At 41.0% G+C, this 20322-nt stretch overlaps 4 protein-coding genes across 9 annotated transcripts in view; 2 read left to right on the top strand and 2 right to left on the bottom strand.

Annotated features, from left to right (window-relative positions):
- LOC103464972 (girdin-like) overlaps positions 1 to 6277 on the top strand; it is a 23158-nt gene extending 16881 nt beyond the window's left edge. For 3 of the 6 annotated variants that reach the window (XM_008409432.2, XM_008409439.1, XM_008409426.1), the window contains 5 exons: positions 792 to 982; positions 1507 to 1587; positions 3300 to 3515; positions 3663 to 3728; positions 4490 to 6277. In XM_008409432.2, coding sequence (XP_008407654.1) covers positions 792 to 982; positions 1507 to 1587; positions 3300 to 3515; positions 3663 to 3728; positions 4490 to 5514 — 1579 coding nt within the window. In that variant the 3' untranslated portion in view covers positions 5515 to 6277. The remainder of the gene's footprint in view (positions 1 to 791; positions 983 to 1506; positions 1588 to 3299; positions 3516 to 3662; positions 3729 to 4489) is intronic. The other 3 variants (XM_008409448.1, XM_008409459.1, XM_008409467.1) reach the window with 3 other exon arrangements.
- An 80-nt stretch (positions 6278 to 6357) lies between these two features.
- On the top strand, positions 6358 to 10215 carry mettl26 (methyltransferase like 26). Its single transcript, XM_008409490.2, has 6 exons — positions 6358 to 6695; positions 6814 to 6976; positions 8311 to 8370; positions 8437 to 8504; positions 9398 to 9476; positions 9575 to 10215. The coding sequence occupies exons 1-6, from the start codon at positions 6358 to 6360 to the stop codon at positions 9629 to 9631; spliced, it is 765 nt and encodes a 254-aa protein (XP_008407712.1). The 3' UTR covers positions 9632 to 10215.
- Positions 9761 to 13191, bottom strand: wfikkn1 (WAP, follistatin/kazal, immunoglobulin, kunitz and netrin domain containing 1). The gene is made up of 2 exons (XM_008409480.1): positions 12631 to 13191; positions 9761 to 11733 (listed from the first exon to the last, which is right to left on the bottom strand). Exons 1-2 carry the CDS (start codon positions 12880 to 12882, stop codon positions 10213 to 10215), a joined length of 1773 nt encoding a protein of 590 aa, XP_008407702.1. The 5' UTR covers positions 12883 to 13191; the 3' UTR covers positions 9761 to 10212.
- Positions 13192 to 15723: 2532 nt separating this feature from the next.
- LOC103465010 (ras-related protein Rab-40C-like) lies at positions 15724 to 19870 on the bottom strand. Its single transcript, XM_008409505.2, has 6 exons — positions 19212 to 19870; positions 19075 to 19135; positions 18940 to 19000; positions 18426 to 18503; positions 17291 to 17513; positions 15724 to 16800 (listed from the first exon to the last, which is right to left on the bottom strand). The coding sequence occupies exons 1-6, from the start codon at positions 19363 to 19365 to the stop codon at positions 16487 to 16489; spliced, it is 891 nt and encodes a 296-aa protein (XP_008407727.1). The 5' UTR covers positions 19366 to 19870; the 3' UTR covers positions 15724 to 16486.
- Between the last annotated feature and the right edge of the window lie 452 nt (positions 19871 to 20322).

Here is a 20322-nt window from a genome sequence, read left to right as displayed (position 1 = left end):
GAATCAAGCAGCTTCAAATGTTCTGAGTGAATCAAGCAGCTTCAAATGTTCTGAGTGAATCAAGCAGCTTCAAATGTTCTGAGTGAATCAAGCAGTTTCAAATGTTCTGAGTGAATCAAGCAGCTTCCACGTTTCAGCTGCTTCTGTTGAGATGCTTCTGTTTGCTAAACACAACCATCTTAGTGCACATTAAGATTACAAACTGGAAAGGTGAAGTCTGAAATATGAATAGTTGGATAGTCAACTACTTGAGAGTCGCTAGATGGAATGTTTGATTTGTGCTCTTTTTAATTTTTTATTATTTGATTAGTAAAATCAGTAATCATAAGTAGAGGTGGGCATTGATTGTAAATGATATTTCACATGTTAAGAATTTTGATTTGTTGTCGTCACAGTTTACAATCTCCCAAAACATAATTAAAATATAATTCAGTGCAGCTTCCATGTGCAGCTTAGTGACATACTCACACTTTTTATTTGACTGATTTCACATAAAAGAAGTGTATTACAAACTGAATGTTTTTCAAGGTCAGTATTTGTGTTTGTGAGGTTATGATTGCGACGTCATGCAGTCCCAGCTTTACAATTAGCTAAAAAAAAAAAAAAAGAAGTAAAAAACGGTTCTTATCGTCATTTGTGTTTTTTCCATTATTGAGATACTACCACAAAATATCCTGGTTAAACCCTAAGTCCATATCGCCCACTCCTAACCGTAAGATTCCAGTTTGAATTTTGAACGTCTGAATTCCACCTCTGTTGCCTCCATCATTTCCACCATGTTGCGCTGGCAGGCGTGGCAACTGGATAACTCTGAAGCTGAAGAAGCTGATGAAGTCCAGCAGCCGTGAAAACGTCCCCGAAAGCACACTCGCTTCTGAGGCTGAAGCCGTCCACTACGGCGGCTCCTTCATCAGCTCCGACGGATCGGGAGGATCGGCCTCCACCTCAGCGGGTGACTTCACTTCACAGCAACGTGGCAGCAGTGAGTATGTGAACCTGAAACTCACCGCATCCGGCCTGTGACTGTCGGAGAGGAAGCAGCAGTTTTATCTTCACCTTTAAAACATGGAATTACCAAATGTTGACTGTTAATAAATAGTAAATTTGTTTAAGAACTATTTACGGACGTGCTTCTCTGTTCTGAGCCTCGACGCAGTTTGATCGTTGCCGTTTCTTTAAATATGCACGACTGCATTAAATCACGAATCAGCTGAATTTTCTTGTTAACACCGATCCAAAAACTCACATGAGCATTTTCAAAGTTTGTCATTTTTTTCTGCTCAAGACGGTGTTGCATGCCAAGTCCAGACACTCATTATTCCTGATGGATTTTGTGTGTGAAATTTCTCCAACACTCATAAATGTCTCCCTTGTGTCTTTTTCTTGTTTATGTGGATTCATTCCCTCCTTTTGTCAACCTTTGGATTTTGTTTTCCCCTTGTGTTTTCCTCCCCTCCCATCGTCATGTGTATTTGTCTCATGTGGTCACGCTTTGGTTTTGAAAAGCCCCCGTGAAAAAGTTCCCCCGTTTGAGGAGCAGGCTGAAGGACAAAGACAAAGTCAAGTCCATCTTCCGTCGTTCTTTCTGTAAGAAAAACCGGTGTCCACCGCCTGCTCTCATTGTGACTCGCGTCTTTGACGTCGCTGTTATTGCAGTAATTCCAGCAGAGCCTTTGCTTTATGCTACTACATCATAATGTGCTTGGTCCTTACAAATGGTGCATTGCAAACAGAGTTGGGTAGTAACTGGTTATATTTACTAAGTTACTTTTCCTTGGTTTACTTTTACTATGCTGTACTTTTTACTTTAACTTGAGTAATTTTGTCTGGACGTATCACTGCTCTTACTTGAGTTAAATTCCTGGATGCTCGACCCACTCTGAGTATCCAGAACAAGCTTATTTTGGCCAAAAACTCAGCAGACACAGACACACACCTGCAGTTTTTGTTAAAGTTTAATAAGTTTCATACTGAAAGAAATTGATTTGGAAAATAGCTTCTTTCGCATTATCTTGATATTTTGTAATTGTGTTATTGATATGGATCATTTTAATTTTGATCTCTAAAATATCAGGATCTCCTTTGATATAGATTTCACTTTATAGTTTGGTCTGTCTGATTGTGTTATTTTTAATTATTAAATGACTGATGTTGTGTTTCAGTCTTTTTACCAAATGTGTTTTTTACTCTTAACTCTTACTTGAGTAAAGTTTCGGGTACTCTACCCACCTCTGATTGCAAAAGCATTCATACCACTCGAATTTTCTCACAATTTGTGTTTTCTTGAGGTTTTATATGCTCAAACTGTGCAAAGTACTGAATAACAATTAGAAGGGAAAAAAAATGTCTGGTTTTCAATGTTTTGTTTGAAATAACAAAACTGAAAAGTGTGACGTGCATTTGTATTCAGCCCTCTTCACTCCAAAAATGTTGTGCATTCACTTTTATGTGGAAGTAACAGGGTGTATACGTAAAATCCAGATGTTCTGTGAAGTCCACAGATGTTTGTTGAAGAACGTATGTGAACAAATAGCATCATGAGGATCAAAACACACAGCAGACAGTAGTGGGGACATTTAAAGTTGAGCTATTTGAATCCAACAGAGAATATGTGGCAAGGCTTGAAAATGAATCCATCCAAACTCGCTGAACTTGAGTGTTTTTGTGAGGCAGCAAGTGCAACAATTCAGTATCTTGACATGCAAAACAAGCAAAGACTTACAAACGTAACAAAAGTTTTTTTTTTCTTTTTACAAAGTATTGACACAGGGAGGCTAAATATAAATGCGCGATACACTTCTAGGTTTTATTTTTGTCAAATAATTAGAAAGCCAAGTATTACTTTCCTTCAACATCACAATTATGCACTGCTATTTGTTGGCCTATGGCATAAAACCCCAAAAACAATACATCAATGTTTTTAGTTGTAGCCTAACTAACTGTAAAGATGGTTATAGTTGTGGACATTTTTGCAATATGCTATAGTACTAGCACTAACAGCAACATTACAATGTCCACCAAATCTTCAGCTTCATTTCACCAAACTTCACTCATTTTCTATGTTGCAACAGCTTCAAGTGTCATTTACCTTCCAGAACGGAGACAACTCCTTATGAATGCAGGAACGTTGTGGCGCTGCATGAGTTTTGCCCTTCCAGCTGCAGCAAATTCACCTTTACAACCGTTCTGTGCCGCTCACATGACCAGACAGACAAACTACCCTGTACTGTGCATGACACATTTCACCTGTCTGTCCATTTCCCCCACCCACCCAATCACTCCTTCATCCTTCAATGTAGCTTTGAGCAGCTTATCCCAGACATCGACCTCATTTGAGACAAAGCAGGAAACTGATGCGGACGAAGGCCAAGAGGATCTGCTGACCTCGCCTCTCTGTACCTCCGTATTATCCATCCTCCAACATCACCAGCATCATCCCACCACTCTTCCATCTGGCCATTTCAACAACAGCACCCCTGTCACTGGCCCAAACATTTCTGAGCTGTGGCTTACAGGTAGAGGCAACGAGAAACTGATGTTGTGTTGGATTTCGTCAGCACTAGTAGAACAGCACCCAGAGGCTGAAACTGTAAATCCTGTTCTTGCTGGGTGGTGATTTCCTACTTTTTTTTTTTTTTTTTTTTTTTTTTTACATCCTGCAGACAAAGATTCGAATGGCAGCACTGTGCCATCTGGATGTGAGGAAAGCGACGGGCTGCAGAATCGTGGTAAAACCTTTTGAATTCCTGTTTAGAGGATTCAGTCAGCATGCAGATGTGCAGCCAGATCAGGAATTAGGCTAAACCCCTCAAACTGCAATCATGACCCTGTTTTGAATTAATCTCTTTTCTGTTCGCATCTGGAGAGCGGGAGGCTCTGCTCTACCGCTCCCTGTTGGCTGTTACTGTTTACTTACTTCCCCTCTACGTATCAGTGTGTTGAGCACATTTGCCTGTTGAGATGAAATTCCCACCAAATGTTGAAAAAAACTCCAACAGATTGAAAGAAATATATAACTTTCACATAAAAATGTATGTTATAAAACATATAGTTGTTTTTAAAAGATGTTTTTCTGCAATAGTGACCTTTATCAGACAGCAGATAAACAGGAAATAGAGTGGAGAGAGAAGGTGCAGTGTGTTTGTTATTTTTGTCTTGCTTAGAAATTCATCTGTATTACATCTGTTCAATTTTTAAGGATGTCCCAAAGTATTTGTCTATTATTTTCTCTTTTATTTGGGTCTGGGAAATTGTCTTGTTTCTTTAAATGAAGTCTGCCAGTTCCCTATGCTAAAAAAAGAACAGCCCCATATCATGATGCCTCCACTACCAAACTTCACTGTTTGCATGGTTCATCCATGATGTTTAAAGTTATATTACTAAACCATAAAGTCCCAGTTTTTCATTGGCGTCATCGAAGGTTCAAGGTATTTGATACTTATTTTCTTCATTTTTGAAGCAATGTAACTTTATCTCTTTATTTCTCCAGCGACCAATGCGGTCCAGTGTCGAGCCCAGAGTGAGAGCAGCGGCGAGTTGAGCCTGAGCCTGGAGAACGAGCCTTGGTCAAACGGCAGCAGTCCTGTCCAGCAGCCCCCGTCACGTAACTCCTCATGTTCCTACCAGCCGCCCAGTGACGTGTCCACCCCGCAGCCCCACTCAAAGCTTCAGCAAAGCAGGGAGAAAGCCGCCACGATGCCGACTCCMAGCAGTCTGAACGCAGACATGCTTCAAAGACAAAAAGATCCAGTGCTGTCTCAGGACTTCTGGCTCACAAGAGGCACRAGAACCATCCGAAGGGGGTCGAGGAAAAAAGTGTCTCGTCGCTCCTCAGACTCTGGCAGCGCAGGGAAAACTAGCTCAGAGCCCGACGGGGTAAGCTCGAAAGACGAAAAAGCTCAAGCCTCAGCTTGTTCACCGATCACAGTGCTGTACGTTCAGGGTAAATCATCCTCAATGTCTGGCTGTCTGAACTGCTTCTCTGCCCCTCTTGTGAAAGAGGCACAGCTGGGGGAGTTCAGGTCTCCTAAGAGTCTCCCTCRCRCCAGCAGCGTGATTTCTTCAGCGGAGGGCTCATCTCGACGCTCCAGTGTCAGCAGCGACTGCAGGRGGACTGTCCAAACCGAGCAGCAGGAGCAAGCACAAGAACAAAACTCTGACATAAGAAACATTGAGCCCGGGCCTGTTCCTCCGGTCAAACCTCCAAGAGATCCAGCGGTTATTGTTCCCACGAAACACCACAAATCCGTTTTGCAGGAGCCRCCGTTTGGCTCGTCGTTCACCTTTAACTCGGTTTTYTCAGACACAATCTTCAGTGATTCTGAGATCACCGCAACAATCTTGGACACTATTGACATGAGCACAAATTTCCTCGGTCCTAATCCRTTGGCAGAGCAAAGCTCTCCCCCCGAGAGAGGAGAAAACTCTGAGGAGACACCGCGGACATGGCTCAGCTCTGGAAACGAGCAAAGCGAAACAGCAGAGGAAGCAGGAGGGCTCACAGTCGAGGACTGATGGCTTTTAGTCACGTAACATCTGGTTCTTATGGGTCCTTCAAACACATCGGTTTGAATCAGAATACACAGAATTAGTTGTGATACAAATCTTCAGAAAGTGTCAAATAATTAATAGTATTCTTTATTTTATTTTTATTAGATATTTGTGTTTTTAGGACTTTTTATTTTGTTTGTTTATAAGTAAAGGCCAGTGTCAATCATTCACTCAGTGTAATATCGGGACAATAAAGTGTCTATTTTATTTATTTTCATATTGAGTCGAAAATACTTATTGGTGATGTGCAATATTTTTCAGGTGGAGTTGAATCAGTACAGGACAGAATATCCAGGTGTTGATGCCTATGATACAGCATGAGGCTGTGAATCTGTGACCAGGAGCCAAACAAAATGTTACACTGTATTTTCTGTTCACAGTCATTGTTTTATGCCAAGTTATTATTAACTGTTCATAAAAGTTATTATTATTATTATTATTATTATTATTATTATTATTATTATTATTATTATTATTATTATTATTATTATTATTAGTTAAATTGGTGCTTGTCAGTTTTTATTTTGCCTATGTTCTTTTACTTATGTGACAATCCTGACAATCCCATATATTTGATTTTTGCTCCATCTCAGTGTTAAAACTCCCCTCCTAAACCTGTAACTTATTATTACTCTAGTAACTAGGAGTTATATGATATTAAAGCGTGACCAAATGACTATCCTGGATGCTGTTTTCCTTTAATAAAGCGAAAAGACGTTAAAAAGAATAGATGAAAGCCGATGTGTTTTATTTTGAAGTCCTTGTCCCCGCCCCTGTACTCTAATTGGATTGTAGCTCAGGCACGTGATGCTAATGCGGAAGTTGACAGTTGAAGTGCGAAACCTGCACATTCGTGGGTGTATTGAGTGGGGTACATCTTTACTTGGCCAGCTGGAGTGGTTACATAAACTCTACCGGATAACTCGGCGCCTGAATCCWGTCTTTGGCACGATGCTGAACGCCGCCGCGGCAGAGAGGAACAAGGAGCCTATTCTGTCGGTTCTCCGGGACAGCGTTAACACTGAGAGACCCCTGCAGGCTCTGGAGATATCCTCTGGCACCGGGCAGCATGTCGTTCACTTTGCGCAGACTTTGAGAAATATCACCTGGCAGCCGTCTGAGTATGACCGCCAGTCTCTTGCCAGGTAAGCACAGGTGTTAGTTAGCTGTCTAAAATAACCTTTCAGGGCTTCTGTAATATCATTTTCAGTCGAGGTAATGTGTTTTATGCTTCACAGTAAATGTTTTGTRTTCTGCTTTCAGTATAGAAGCCTACAGGTCTCACTACCAGCTGCACAATGTAAAGCCTGTCATCCACCTGGATGCTTCTCAGCCTCATCAGTGCTGGGGAGGGATTCAGCCTGAAAGCCTTGACCTGGTGCTCAACATCAACATGATCCATATTTCTGCCTTGTCCTGCACAGAGGTTAGCCTGGCAAATTATTTTAGCTTCATTATTTAAAAAAATAAAAATAAAAAACCGGTTCTTAATATTTAATCCTGAAGCATTCTTTAGACATACCATTCCTCAAAGTATGTTGGCTGTGTTGAATAAATGTAGCTTAAATGTAGCAAAGGATATATTTTTAAATAGAATTGTAATCTCAGCTGGTTCAAGTTAGCCTGAAAGGCAAAATTACATAAAAAAAATACACCCATTTGTTTCTAAGAACAAAAACGTTCCCATTGAAAACCATTGAAATGCATTTTTTTATTATTATTATTACAKTCCTTTGTATTGCGATCTCATTTTGGATTATTATTTTTTTCCTCTCATACTTAGTGCCTTTTGTGGAAATATTTCTTTTTTTAGTTAGTTTAAAAAAAACAAACGAGACATGAACTGAACTTAAAAGTGTCAGAAACCTGTATCAGCCTAAAAACCCTGATATGGGTTTTTAGGCTCATTAGGCTGTTATTGATTTTTATTTTGTAATTAGATTATTTGCACACAAGAGGGCAGTGTAGTACCAGAATCCTTAGGTGTGGTCACCTCGTTTTCAGGTGGAGAGGTTTAATTGACAGCAAGTACAGTTTCCATGTGTGGCAGCTGAAATATAATAACAATAATAATAACATAAAGTTGCATCCAAGCAACCCTTTTTGCWTCCAAGCTATTTCATACTACCATTACCTATCAATTCCTGTTTGTAGTTTTTTTGGGGKTTTTTATGAATTATTGAGATAATTACAAAATTACTCAAACCTCATGATGCGATTTATTTTAATTCTATACTTTGATTTGAAGATTTTCACATTGTTTCTGGGCATTGTGGTTGTGGACCAATTAGAAACACATTACCCTACAGTACAATGTGAGTAGATTTAAGAAAATTACTGCAATTAATTAGTGAAACACRGGCTTCTAATGCTCTAAGCCTTTTCTTTTATGCAGAATTTTTGTTATGACTCAGTGGTTTCACATGAACCTCTGTAGATTATCTTCCAGCAGTCAGAACTGGTGAGGTTGTTTTAGAGCGTCTTGAATTGAGTGTTTTGCAGCTTAGAAAGCTTTTTATTTATATGGTAGCACTCATCTTTTAATAAACTGACCTGGTTTGGTTAAATACTGAATGCACGCACAGTACGCATAAAGCTTCCCCTGAGTGTATTTACATAACAGCTCTTCAGATGCGTAGCTCCGCAGTTGATAACTGTAGGCAGTTCCTAACAAAAAGGTTTKAGTAGTTTTCCACTTTCCAGCCTCCGTTTTATGTGATGTGGTTCTGGTGCCCTAAAGACCTCACTGTTCTCTTCTAGGGATTATTCAGAGGGGCTGGAGCGCTGCTGAAGCCACAGGGTCTTCTGTTGACATACGGGGTAAGCGAAAAACATTTCATTCCATTATCCGATCCACTCACAAATGCTAACGATTAATGCTCTCAGCCGTATGCAGTGAATGGCCAGATCACCCCTCAAAGCAACGTGGACTTTGACTACAGCCTGAGGCAAAGGTAAGATGATCTGTTGTTTATTTAAATAAATGCACCAACAAAAATGCACTGGTTTTGTTTGCTCATCATCATCATCAATCACTGAAGCTTCAATTCAGATACCACAGCAGAGACCCTACTTGATTTCATGCAAAACTCTGGAAATTTTTTTTCTCACCATGGGGGATTCTTGAACTGATGACTCTTGATCCACTTTATAATTAATTTGGTTAAAAATGATCTCACCCATGGRGCATTAAAATTTTTATTCCCATTTGGTTAATTAAAAAAATCATGAGATGATAGAAAGTAACATTGAATTGTATACCACTGATCTCAATGCACATAAACTATTCAGAATGGAAGTGCATCAAAAGCAACACGCATCCTTCAAACCTATYGTAGGACTTCATACTCCACAAAGTCCGCTTATAGATCCTCGTAGAACATGTTTTTGTAACAGAAGCACCTGCTAAATGAATACTTTTCAAGCCATTAGTGATCAGAATATTACGTCTCTGCAATTTTTCTTTGTACCAAAGCTCAGTACTTAGTCTCACTCTCTGCACTGGTTGCGAACTTGCAGTTGGCTGCTTAGTAAACGTTCTGCTTGTAGTTTGGCAAAACAGAGCCTCCTTAATGAGAGTGATGTGTGAGACTCCATTAATATTCACGCAAACTGTAAAATTTTTTAGCATTAAATTTTGTAGCAGCCTTCTTTCAGCCAGCTGACCGGCAGTACAGTCACTCCAGGACTACATCTGGCATCAGATTTAAAGGACTTTAAACTAAAGGAGAACTATATGGCTGAAAAATTCAAGGCTATTAAACAAACCAAAACAATAACTTTGTATTTACTTCTATTTTTTATGTATAAACATTTTACTATGTATATAAAGTGTTTAATCTTGCAGGAATCCAGAATGGGGACTAAAGGACATCTCATTTCTCAATTCTGTGGCACAGAAAAATGGTTTATTCCTGGAGAAAATTGTAAGTATCTACTTCATAAGGGAATCTGGCACAATTTTTTTTCTTTCTAAAAGCTATCTCAAAAAGTATAGTTTTTAAAATGCTTTAAATTTGTCTAGGTGGAGATGCCAGCAAACAACAAATGCCTTCTCTTCAGGAAAGAGAGTTTGGTGTGATCCATCTCTGAGGCGAAGGATGGTCCAAACGCCTTAATTTCCACTTGAATCATTGTATAACTTGGCACACATTATTTCAATCTTAATTGTTTTTCTCTCTGTGTCAAACTGTTAAGTATTGTACAGGTAAACACTGACATGAAAGTTTATTTTTATCATCCTAGGAAAGACAAATGTTAGTAACTAAGCATAAGTGCTTCTTAGAGGTAGATGACCTAGAATATACAGTACATGACTAGAGGGGCAATACACACAAAAAGTTTTTAAGAGCACACATAAAATAAAGTACAGTCTTATACAACAGTGATCTATTTTAAATATTACTTAATGGATTTAACTCATCATGATTAATTTGGTTGGCAGCTATTTTAGCTGATTATTTTTTTTCATTTGCCATTAGAAATTACAACATGAGTCATAAAATAGCATTTTAGTTCTGTATAAATTCTCACAATATCTTAAATGTCATAAAAACCTCTGTTGGACTGAATGTAAACAACTGATCTTCCTTACTTAAATAAAATGGCTGTAGTCACTTATTTGTGAAAATAATTAAACGTACCATTGTGTCCCAGCAAGCTTCACAGTGTTTCACATGTGTTTTTATTGATGGCATCACGAAGCCTGCGGAGCCTGCGTTCTGGTATGGCTTTGACGTAGCTGTCCGGCTGGATGATGGCCATGCCGTCCTGCACCATTCCCATCACCAGTAAGGGGTTCTCCTCCATGGTAATGTTGGGACAGGGACAGCTCCAGTCAATCTTGACTATGGTCACCTCTAGGTTTTTGGTGTTGAAGAAAGTCAAGCCCATCTTTTCGTCCCTTAGGACTTCGTCCAGACTAAAGTGAGCCAAACCGGAGTCGAGGTCCTCGATGAGCTCCGTCAGCCGGCCGACGATGGCGAAGTCGCTGCGGCACAGGGTGGGCATCATTTTCCCCCTCATCCGACAAGTTCTGCACGGTTTCCGTTTGGGCTGTGGGCAGTTTGCCTCGCACTCCTTTTTGGTGGCAAAGCTATTTGCGTTTCCCTGGCATCCTCCGTAGGCAAAGGGCTGGCATTGTTTCATTAAGGAATTCCAGGCCCAACGTGCCTCCCAGTTTTTGCAGGGACCCTGAACCGCCGGCAGGGAGCAGATTCCCATCCCCTCTCTCTGACAGGACGCTTTGCACTCCTCGTACGTCTCAAAACGGTTGCGACTGTCATCGCACCCACCACTGCTGAAGGTCACGCAGGAGCCCAGCTTGCTGTCATAATACCAGTCCACGTGACGCTCCCCACTGCACACTCTAGTGTCGACTTCAGCAAGGCAATCGGCTGGAGAAAACGGCCGTCCCATAAGCAACTCGGGATCTTCGGAAAAGTCATCATCAGCTCGGCGAATAACAGACAACGGGTAATCCGCTTGGAGAACTCCTACGGAGTTTCTTGCAATGCATGTGTATATGCCTGTATCCCAGACCTGGGCATTGTAAACAACTAGCTGACCAATGTTTGTGATGACTACATTGCCATACATCTGGTCCGGCCTCATGACTAGTCGCTCACGTCTTTCACTCTGCTTTTCCCAGGTCACGTCTGGTCTGGGGACTCCAATCACGTCACAGTGGAAGCTAACGGTGCCCCCAACGTAGATTGACTGGTGGTGAGGGTTTGAATACAGTGTGGGGGGCATGGGGTCCTCCTGGGAGGATGTTGGGGTTGGAGAAGCTGTAGTATCAAGAGGCAACGGACTGGTGTGAGGACCAGCGAGGTAGAAGCGGCAAGGAATCACAGTCAAAGTCACTCCCCGGATACAGGCTTCTGCATCCATGTAACAGCGGTTGAAGTAGGTGAGGCCGTCTGACGCACAGGTGAAATAGGGTTCTTTCTCACAGCGGTCCTGGCATTTGCAGATAGGTTGTCCATCCCAAATGTCACAGGTTGCCCCCTGCTGGCTGCAGATGAAGCCCTCACAGGTAACCGTGGAGGCAGGGGCAGCGTCTCCGTTGCCTCCTCCTTCCTTACCATCTGGCTGAGCAGGCGTGCCGTCGGAGAAACGTGCAGAAACACAACTGTTGAGGCCGCAGACATTGGTGCAACATTTCTCGTGTTCAGCGCAGTCCTGAGGAAGCAGAAAATTCAGATCGTCACTTATGCCATTTGAAAGGAAAAATGCATTCAGTGTTCAAGAGAAGTTTGACATTTTTTAAAGAAAGTAATTGCACAGTAACTAAAAAGAACAACAGGTAAAACCACATATCTCTTAGCTGTAAATAGACTTGTTTTTTTTTTTTTTTTGGGTGGGGGGGTTGCATATAACCAGTACATCTGTGGCAAACCACACTGCACTTCTAAAAAACTGTAACTAAAGAAGAAATTACATTTAAAATCTTTTTATTTAAGTGTTTGTGTATGATCTGACCCCTGGATGCCCAAGTCTGACACTGATGATGGTGTCCAAGATGCTAAAGTTCAAATAGTGTTGCAAGCCTTGTCAATTTCCCAATATCCTCCCGCTACACTCAAGTACATATTTCCTGAGGTCAAAGATAAAAGTGCCTCTGTTTTCATGGATTACAGTTCAAATAAACACATTTTGGATTTATTTTAAAAAAATTCTAATATACATATACATATTGACAGTACTTCTCAGAATAACTTGTCATCTTATTATTACTCACAGTGACTACTGTTGGAATAATTGAGCCAATGATTTAGACCATCAACAACACACTTTGGGATTTAGTCTAAAGCAGTCGCAAAGTTTGCTTATACCTCAGCCGGCTCTGAACACCTGCAAGAGGTGCTTTAAGGTTTGAATGTCCCACATTATCCAGTGGAATAACCACATCACTTCACCTGAGTTTTGGAGGAGGAAAAAAATGTCAATCACACCAACTACACGTCTTCCAGTCACCCTCGGGGGGTTTTGCAGTACAGAAAACTAAAAGTTCATTCGTTCATCTGAATCACCCCACGTCCTCTCCACTCTGTTTAACCTCTGTTTTTAGGGTCTCACCTCATCCAAGCTGCATTCCCTCTCGCAGGTGCTCTGTGCATCAACCCAAAGATTGTTGTTGAGCTTGTTGGGACAAAACCCTTCGTGCTCAGCCGTGGCTCCTGTCACGCTGGCAGTTAAGGAAAAGTCGAGAAAATCGCAAATCAAGAACACCAGCAAAAACACGCGTGTCCATCTGAAGGGCGGTTTGCTTTGCCACCTTTTGTCCTTAGAATGCCTGACTTGAAAAAGTTGAAGAAGGATCTCAGACATTTTTGCTTCTTTGAACGAGTAGTTCCATCCCTCCTTCGGTTCTCCAATAATAGATTGTTAAATATGTCTGTGTGCTTTCTTGAGAAAAACCGACCAAGTTCCAGTTTTACAGCCCGTGATGTTTAATGAGCATTCGCACGAGCGCATGCTAATTGTCTACTTTAAAATATCCTCCCCCCACCCCTAAATAATAAAGGTCTGGAGCAACAAAGAGCAAAATTCACCTTCGGAAACGAACGAAGGACGCAACCAGCTATCCACAATGAAAGATGGGGAGAGAGAGAGAGAGAGAGACGGCTGCAGCCTTTCAGCGTGTGAATGGAGGTGGAAAGGCCCCCCCACCCTTCTCTGACCGCCCCCACGGCCGTCCTGAGTCGGAAACTTCTATGAAGCAACACGGTGAGCAACGCAACTGGACAAACATTGTAAAAAACATCAAAGACAAGTGGAGCCACGCTGCACAGTGCTGCTAAATAGAAGGAAAAGATGCGTATTTTGATTGGAAATGTGCTTTTATATATAGATAAATATCTCTATATCTACGGACACGTATACGTCACACACGTATAGATATACAGACATGCTAAGAGGCCCTCGAGGCAAGGAGCTTGAAAGGCCAAGCAGAGGGCGTGTCGCATCACGTCCAACACAGCAGCGTTGTTTGCGGCCTCTCTTCTTGTCTAGACATGGGTCAGTTTACCACCGAGCCTCATTGGCGCTTGGCTCAGAGATGCCTCGGCCAGGTGGGAAGGCGTAAAGAGCCCCATTTTCAGCAGGGTGTGACTCATCTTTTGTTGCCGAGCCGGGCTGCAGAACTAGCTACACTCCCCCTACACAAGCCGCTCCTTCCTGCTCATCTTTTCATTGGCAGTGACCCTGCAACCTTTCGGTGACTTCTGACCGCCCCGCATTCACGCTCCGGGGCGATGGAGCCCCCCGGTTATCCCGAACTGGCCAATACCGAGGGAGCAGCTAATCAATTCAGCTCCCCCTCACCCACAGGTTTTTAATGCACTTCAACACCAGCCAGTCCCTGGACTGGACAAAAGGAGAGGAGAGGGAAATTACTCCCACGACTCCCACAGCGGCCCCGATAAATGTCTGAGTAAAAGCATATAATACATACTTGGAAGTAAAATCTATATTTCCTTGTGATTTTGAGCACAACAAATCAAATCGTGGCAAACTTTGAGACGCACCACTCTCTTATTCTTTGTTGAATGTTCACATGAGGGTTTTTGCAGTGTGGAAATTAAGTCTTACCAAGTATTTTTGGAGTAGTATCTAGTGAAAATATCTTGAGCAAAAACTAACTTACAAGTACTATTTCAGCAAGATATAGGAGCTTGTTTTAAGTTAATTTAATTATCGCTCACTTAAAAATAATTACTACTTTCACTAGCAGATTATTTCCCCTCTAACAAGACATTTTTCCCATTTTATTAGTGCCAATTGAACTATTTAATACGGAATGATTGACTTAAAACAATAATTTAAATCACCTATATCTTGCTGAAAAGTTGCTTGTAAGTTAGTTTACTCTTACTTCAAGTGTACTAAGATAAATGCACTAGAAACTACACCAAAAATACTTGGTACGACTTTGTTTTTGTAGGCTATTGTTCTAAAGAGGAACCACGGGGACATGCTCTATTACAACACACTCAGGAAGCTGAGATAAAAAATACATTCATTTACATAATCACGAGAATCTGCCACTTAGTTGACTCATAAAGAACATAAACATTCAGTTTTTATACGTAGCTTATAATGTGTCTGATGGTCATTTCAAACATTTTGCATGTTGACTTTTATTTAAATTTTACCTCTTGGAAAGCAAAATACATTCTGAAATGCCATTTAGTTGTTCTTGCAGTACAGAGAAAAATGTTTCAATGTTCATTCTGCCCGTAGAACGTTTCGCTTCAAGACGTGACAAACTGCATGTGAACCGTTTAATCTATGCAGTCGGCATGGGCTGGTCTCTGATTAAATCGAGGTTTCAAATCATTAAATTGCAGAGAAAGTACTGAACTGGACTGACGATTTGCAGAGCTGCACCTCCACAACTGCTGGTCAGCTGGCTGAACGACACACACCACAATTATCCCGCATTTACAAAGACAAATGTTTCAGATCCCAAACCCCGGCATAAAAACGGAGAAGCAGGGAGAATCTAAAGAGACACTGTTTGTTAGAAATGGTGTTTTAAAACTACAGTTGGCAAACTCTGTTAGGCAGAAGCAAGCAGGCTGAAATAACAGCAATGAAATAATGATACTTTTATTTAATATTTTAGTGTCAGTAGATCAACAAAGTTCATCTACTATAAGAACTCGAGATTGTCAATGCCCATAAATAATCTAAATTATCCAATTACTCCTCCATATTATGCTCCCTGTTTGATATAATAAAAATATATTCTCTATAAAAGACCAACCACTGTAAAAAAAATTAAGTAAAAAGAAAAAAAACTTTAAGTGAATGCACTGCAAAAACAAAATCTTAAAAGTATTTTTGGTCTAGTTTCTAGTGCAGTAAGTGTAGCTCAAAATATTGGAAATATAGGAGCTTACTTTAAGGCTGAACTCTCTTAATATTAGTTCTACTGGCAGATTATTTCATAGACGTTTGAACTAGAAACTAGACAAAAAAAATGCTTTAAAATAATTTGTTTTTACAGCATTTCCAATTGGCTCCCCCATCACATGGCTACAGCAAACAAGCTGTCAGATATTTTTATACTGAAAATTACTCACAATATCCTAAAGCAAACAAAATTCTCCTGCAGCCAATGTCAACATGAACGAATCTGAAAGTGAAAACACAACGATCAGTGCGCTCATTTGTACAAGTTCTGTTTTTAATAAGAGCCGAGCAAAACTAACCATGCTGTCGATAGTTAAAACAGTTACACAACAAAGCGGATCCAATGTAGGTTTAAAAAGCCCAGACACAGTGCAGTGATGAATGGACCCGAATCAACAGTTTTGGAAAACGAAGAGCTTTTGTTTAAAATCTGTTCCTCCTTAATTCCACTTCATTAGCATATCTTAAAATGTATCAAACAAAATGTTCTGAATAAATAGCAAAGCAACACAATTTTTTTTCCCCTGTACAAAAAGGCCATAAAACACAAAATACTCGAGACGAAAACAAACATGAGAAGCTCCTCCACATGAAAATCACTGCTTCACATATACACGTGTGTATATATATATATACACATACATAACTTCAAGTCCAGCTTTAAATACCATTAAACAATCTCGTTTTTCCTTACAGAAGAGAATCATCTGTAGTGTTAATTAGTGAGAGATAATCCTTGATTCACATTAGTTGATCCCCCAGGAAATCCTCCCTGCCTTGATAGAGAACAGGTAATCGAGCATCCACAAGATGGCGCCGGCGAGAGCAAGGTGAACAGAAACCAGTCCGTCAGTCCAGCTTGATTCCTGAACATCAAATAAGTTCATATCCGTTTTCATTTCTGGCAGCTGGGAGCTCTACATGGTCTTCAGCCTTGTGACGTCTTGGAGCAACAGCTTTAATATCTGCCCTGATGAGGGGTGATGATGGGGCAAATATCTCCTGCACTCCGTCACTATGAGATCTTACAGTTGCCTTTAGAGGAGGACGACGATGAGGAGGAGGACGACGAGTTCATCGGAGGACTCTGAGGAGTTTTGAAGGACTTTGAGCGTTTCAGGCTGTTGGCTTTGCTTCCGCCGCCGCCAGACGCCGTGCTGTTGGCGACCGAGTACGAGCGTCCGTGCATCATGACGGCGTTCATGCCGTTGGCCATGGAGAAGGACTTGAGGTGGGATTTGATGGCGACAGGAAGCGGCAGCTTGTCGATGAGGTGGACCGGCGTGCAGGAGACGATCGATCGGCAGCACAAGTCCTGAAGGCTGAAGACTGAGGGGGGGGAAGGGGAAAGTAAAAACTATTAAAAATTTATGTGTTGGTGAAGAAAGGGAAAAAAACAAAACAAAAAAAAGTTTCTCTCTTTTTTCTCTTAAATGGAGGTCAAAGAAAGAGAAAAAAACAAAATAAAAGAATACAAGTTATTTCTTATTTTTTTCTGTTTTTATATTTTCTACCTTTTCTTTCTTTTTATATAAAAAGAAAGAGCAATAGAAAACTGGGAGGAAAAAAAGAGAAAACAATGGAGAAAAAAAGTAGAAAGAAAAAATACAAAAACTGAGTGGAGAGTATAAGGAAAGGAGGACTCAGCTTTTAGACAATTGGAAGAATAAACTGGAAAGACATTTTTTTTTAAAGTTATTTATTCTGTCTCAGTTGAGCTTTAGGAAGATAAAAGGCAACACTCTGTGATTGGATGTTTAACATGTTACCTGTGGAGCAGACGAAGCTCATCACATGAGACCCGGCTCAGCTGACTCACCTCTGTTGGGCCTCCAGAATTTCTCCATGCCGTGCCTCATCAACACGATACGCGACAGCTCTGTGAACGACTCGATGACGTTGAAGTTGCAGAGAGGGCTGACCTCGAAGAAGGTCATGCTGTTTTTTTCGGCGTAAGCCCTCGCCTGCTCTGTCGGCACTTGGCGCTTGAAAGCCAGGTGAAGTCGGTTCCCTACAAGGATCCTGGGAACGCCGGGAGCATGCTGAAGGAAAAGGAAATCCTCTTATTATTCTGTTTCAGGTACATGTAAAAAAAAAATAAAAAAACACTCCACTTGTCTTCTGAGCTGAGGTTTAATATCGGGCCAGGAGAGTGTGGATGATACAATCTCTTGATAAGGTGTCCGCATTCCTTATACTGTCCAAAAATGTGTCAAACAACAGCCAAAGACAGGAATCAATTTTCTTGTCTTTTATTTAAGTGACAAATCATCATGAAATAAAGTTTAAGGTAAAAATGAAGGAAAGTGATTCATGCTTTCCAAGGTTTCCCCCAGAAAACTTGCTAATCCTGGGGGTTGAGCGCTGAGGCAGCCATTCCTCCAGCAGTCCACTGTGTTTTTGAGTTAAAAAATGTTTAAAGTTAACAGGAAACTTGAAAATATCACAATAATTATGTGTTATTGAAAGATTAATACCTGAACACCAACTATAAACTCTTTAAAAAAATGAAAACATTTTAAAAAGACTTAAACAAATAAGCAATGCTAAGCCTGGCGGGGCCACAAGTAAAGCCTGGTGGTCCGCCAGGCTTATAATACACTCTGGGAAACCCTGCTTTCAAAATCTTTCACAAATAAAAATCTGACACAATTACCTTCAGTGCCCCTGATTTGATGCAACAGATTCTCAGCCGGTTCTGAACTTTGACTAGGCTGTTCTAAAGCATGAATGGTTTAGCTTTRAGCTAAACCATTGCTTCTTTTACTTCACAAGTACTTACTAATTGGTATGGCTGTAGCACAAAAATACCAATAAATTATATTGACTGTGGTTGTAATGTGGGACAAATTAAATGAGAATGAAGATGTCAACAAGCCACTGTACTTTCAGTATCAGTACATGTTTCTCACATACTATTTTTCTGTCAAATATAAATGGATTAAAGCGATTACCTCATCAATTTCCCGGATCCAACGATCGATCCCATCAAATGACCAGCCGTTGGTGATGTCATATACAAGCAGGATGCCCTGTTCAGAAAAATAAATGAATAAGAATCATATAAAGAGGTTCAACATGCACAGGATCTCACCGGGAATCAGGATGGAGAAATATAAATAATCTGCAAAAGCTACATTTGAGTGAAAAGGCAAGCTTCAGCTTTTAAACGAATGCTTCCAAGTATGCCATTTACCTGCTGCTAGGTTCCTGTCACTTTCAAATTTGGGAAAAACCTAATTATTTTTACCCGCAACTTTGAACAAACTTTTAACTGCGCAGCTTTAGCGGTGACGCCACTAACCGTCAGACATGAAACCAAATCCACGCCAGCATTTCAGAAATGAGGCCAGTCACCATGTTGCATGAGAAAAGCGCATGTATCTAATGCATTTAGCTGTATTATCTATATTTCAGGTAAATATTTAAACCTTTTAAGAAACAAGTTAAAGCTGCTTTCGGGATTACCTGTGCTCCACGAGAGTAAGACCTGAAGATGGTGCAGAATCTCCCCTGGCCAGATGTGTCCCTGTTGAAGGCACAGATGTAAGCCCCGTGTATTTTTTAAATATAATATAAAATTTAGTGATGCTGAGGCCTCACCAGAGCTCCAACTTCACCCGTCTACCGTCCAGCAGAATGGTGGTGGTCTTGTAATCAATCCCTGAAACCACACACATTGAGTTGATGTCGATCTCTCCCAGCTGCCACCTCTGACGGAGTGAATATGAGATACTTACCGCTGCTGTAGGCATATGGAGACTCGACAGATCCGTCCTGCAAACTCTCCAGGATTTCTCCTTTTCCTACGTCGCTGTCCCCCACGAGAAGAAATTTCAAGAGATAATCGTAGCTCTTGACGGGGCTGCTTTGAGTTCCCATCATCCCACGCATTGGATCTGGTTCGCTGAGAGCTTTACAAGCTCCCCGGATTCTATATGCTGTTCGGGGGACAATCTGGAGGGCTCCCCAGAGAGCCTGCGGACTCTAGACGATAGCTGCTAGCACTGGCTAACCAGTTAGCTGGTAGTCGAACTTGAAGAAATTAATTTCTCTCTATAGCTCAATCGTTAATACGCTGCAAATTATATTCCCCACTGCAATGCAAACTATAACCATGGATATGGAGGCTGTATTGTTCTAGTAAATTATCAAAACAACAACACTGGCTGCTAGCTTTCCCGTTAGCAAGCCAGCTAACTTAAACATTAGCGCTGCATTCTTTAACAAAACTGAAGCCGTAAAGTTAAAACTAACCGGTTTAAGCTAACTTGCAACGGCACTCGACCAAACCAAATCAGAGTTTGTCTCCACTTGATCGCGAAAGACTAAAAAGCTGAAGTAAAATAACAGGGCCTCCCCGACTCCAACGACGCTGTGATCGGACTGTGAGGGAACAACCAGGCAGTGACACCATTCACGGTGTCACTTCCGGTAAGTTAAATTCGAAGTAAAGCTGAACCTTTTGCAGAAAATATGATTGTTGTTTATGCAAACAAAACGTCAAAGACTGGAGGAGCTGGTTTTAAACCTGGAATTTTATCAACTCGTTGTTTAGAGCTCAGAAGCAGAAAAATGATTTAATGGTGGGAAGTATGAAGCACTCTGAAGATGCCTTCATCTTGAAAATGTGGCACTTAAATTATTTTATTGTTGTTGGGTTCAAATTTGTATTCTATAGTTTTTTTATTTTTATGTATATATATATATATATATATAAAAATTCCCTTCTCACCCTCCTCGGGTGGTCTGTTTCATCCTCTGAGCTCGGGTCTTCTTTTTACCAGAGGCCTGGGAGCTTGAGGGTTCTGCGCAGTATCTTGGCTGTGCCTAGAACTGCACATTTCTGGA

Source organism: Poecilia reticulata, linkage group LG1, assembly GCF_000633615.1.
Source record: "Poecilia reticulata strain Guanapo linkage group LG1, Guppy_female_1.0+MT, whole genome shotgun sequence".
Taxonomy (NCBI): domain Eukaryota; kingdom Metazoa; phylum Chordata; class Actinopteri; order Cyprinodontiformes; family Poeciliidae; genus Poecilia; species Poecilia reticulata.
Note: the sequence above shows the minus strand (reverse complement) of the source record. Positions and strands in the feature narration are given on the sequence as shown.

Coding starts and splice junctions, on each gene's coding strand:
- wfikkn1 (XM_008409480.1), bottom strand. CDS start 12,882: ATGTCTGAGATCCTTCTTCAACTTTTTCAAGTCAGGCATTCTAAGGAC. Junction 11,734..12,630: donor GGGAATGCAGCTTGGATGAG/GTGAGACCCTAA, acceptor CTGCTTCCTCAG/GACTGCGCTGAACACGAGAA.
- LOC103465010 (XM_008409505.2), bottom strand. CDS start 19,365: ATGCGTGGGATGATGGGAACTCAAAGCAGCCCCGTCAAGAGCTACGAT. Junction 19,001..19,074: donor CGGGTGAAGTTGGAGCTCTG/GTGAGGCCTCAG, acceptor TGCCTTCAACAG/GGACACATCTGGCCAGGGGA. Junction 17,514..18,425: donor GGATCCGGGAAATTGATGAG/GTAATCGCTTTA, acceptor CTTTTCCTTCAG/CATGCTCCCGGCGTTCCCAG.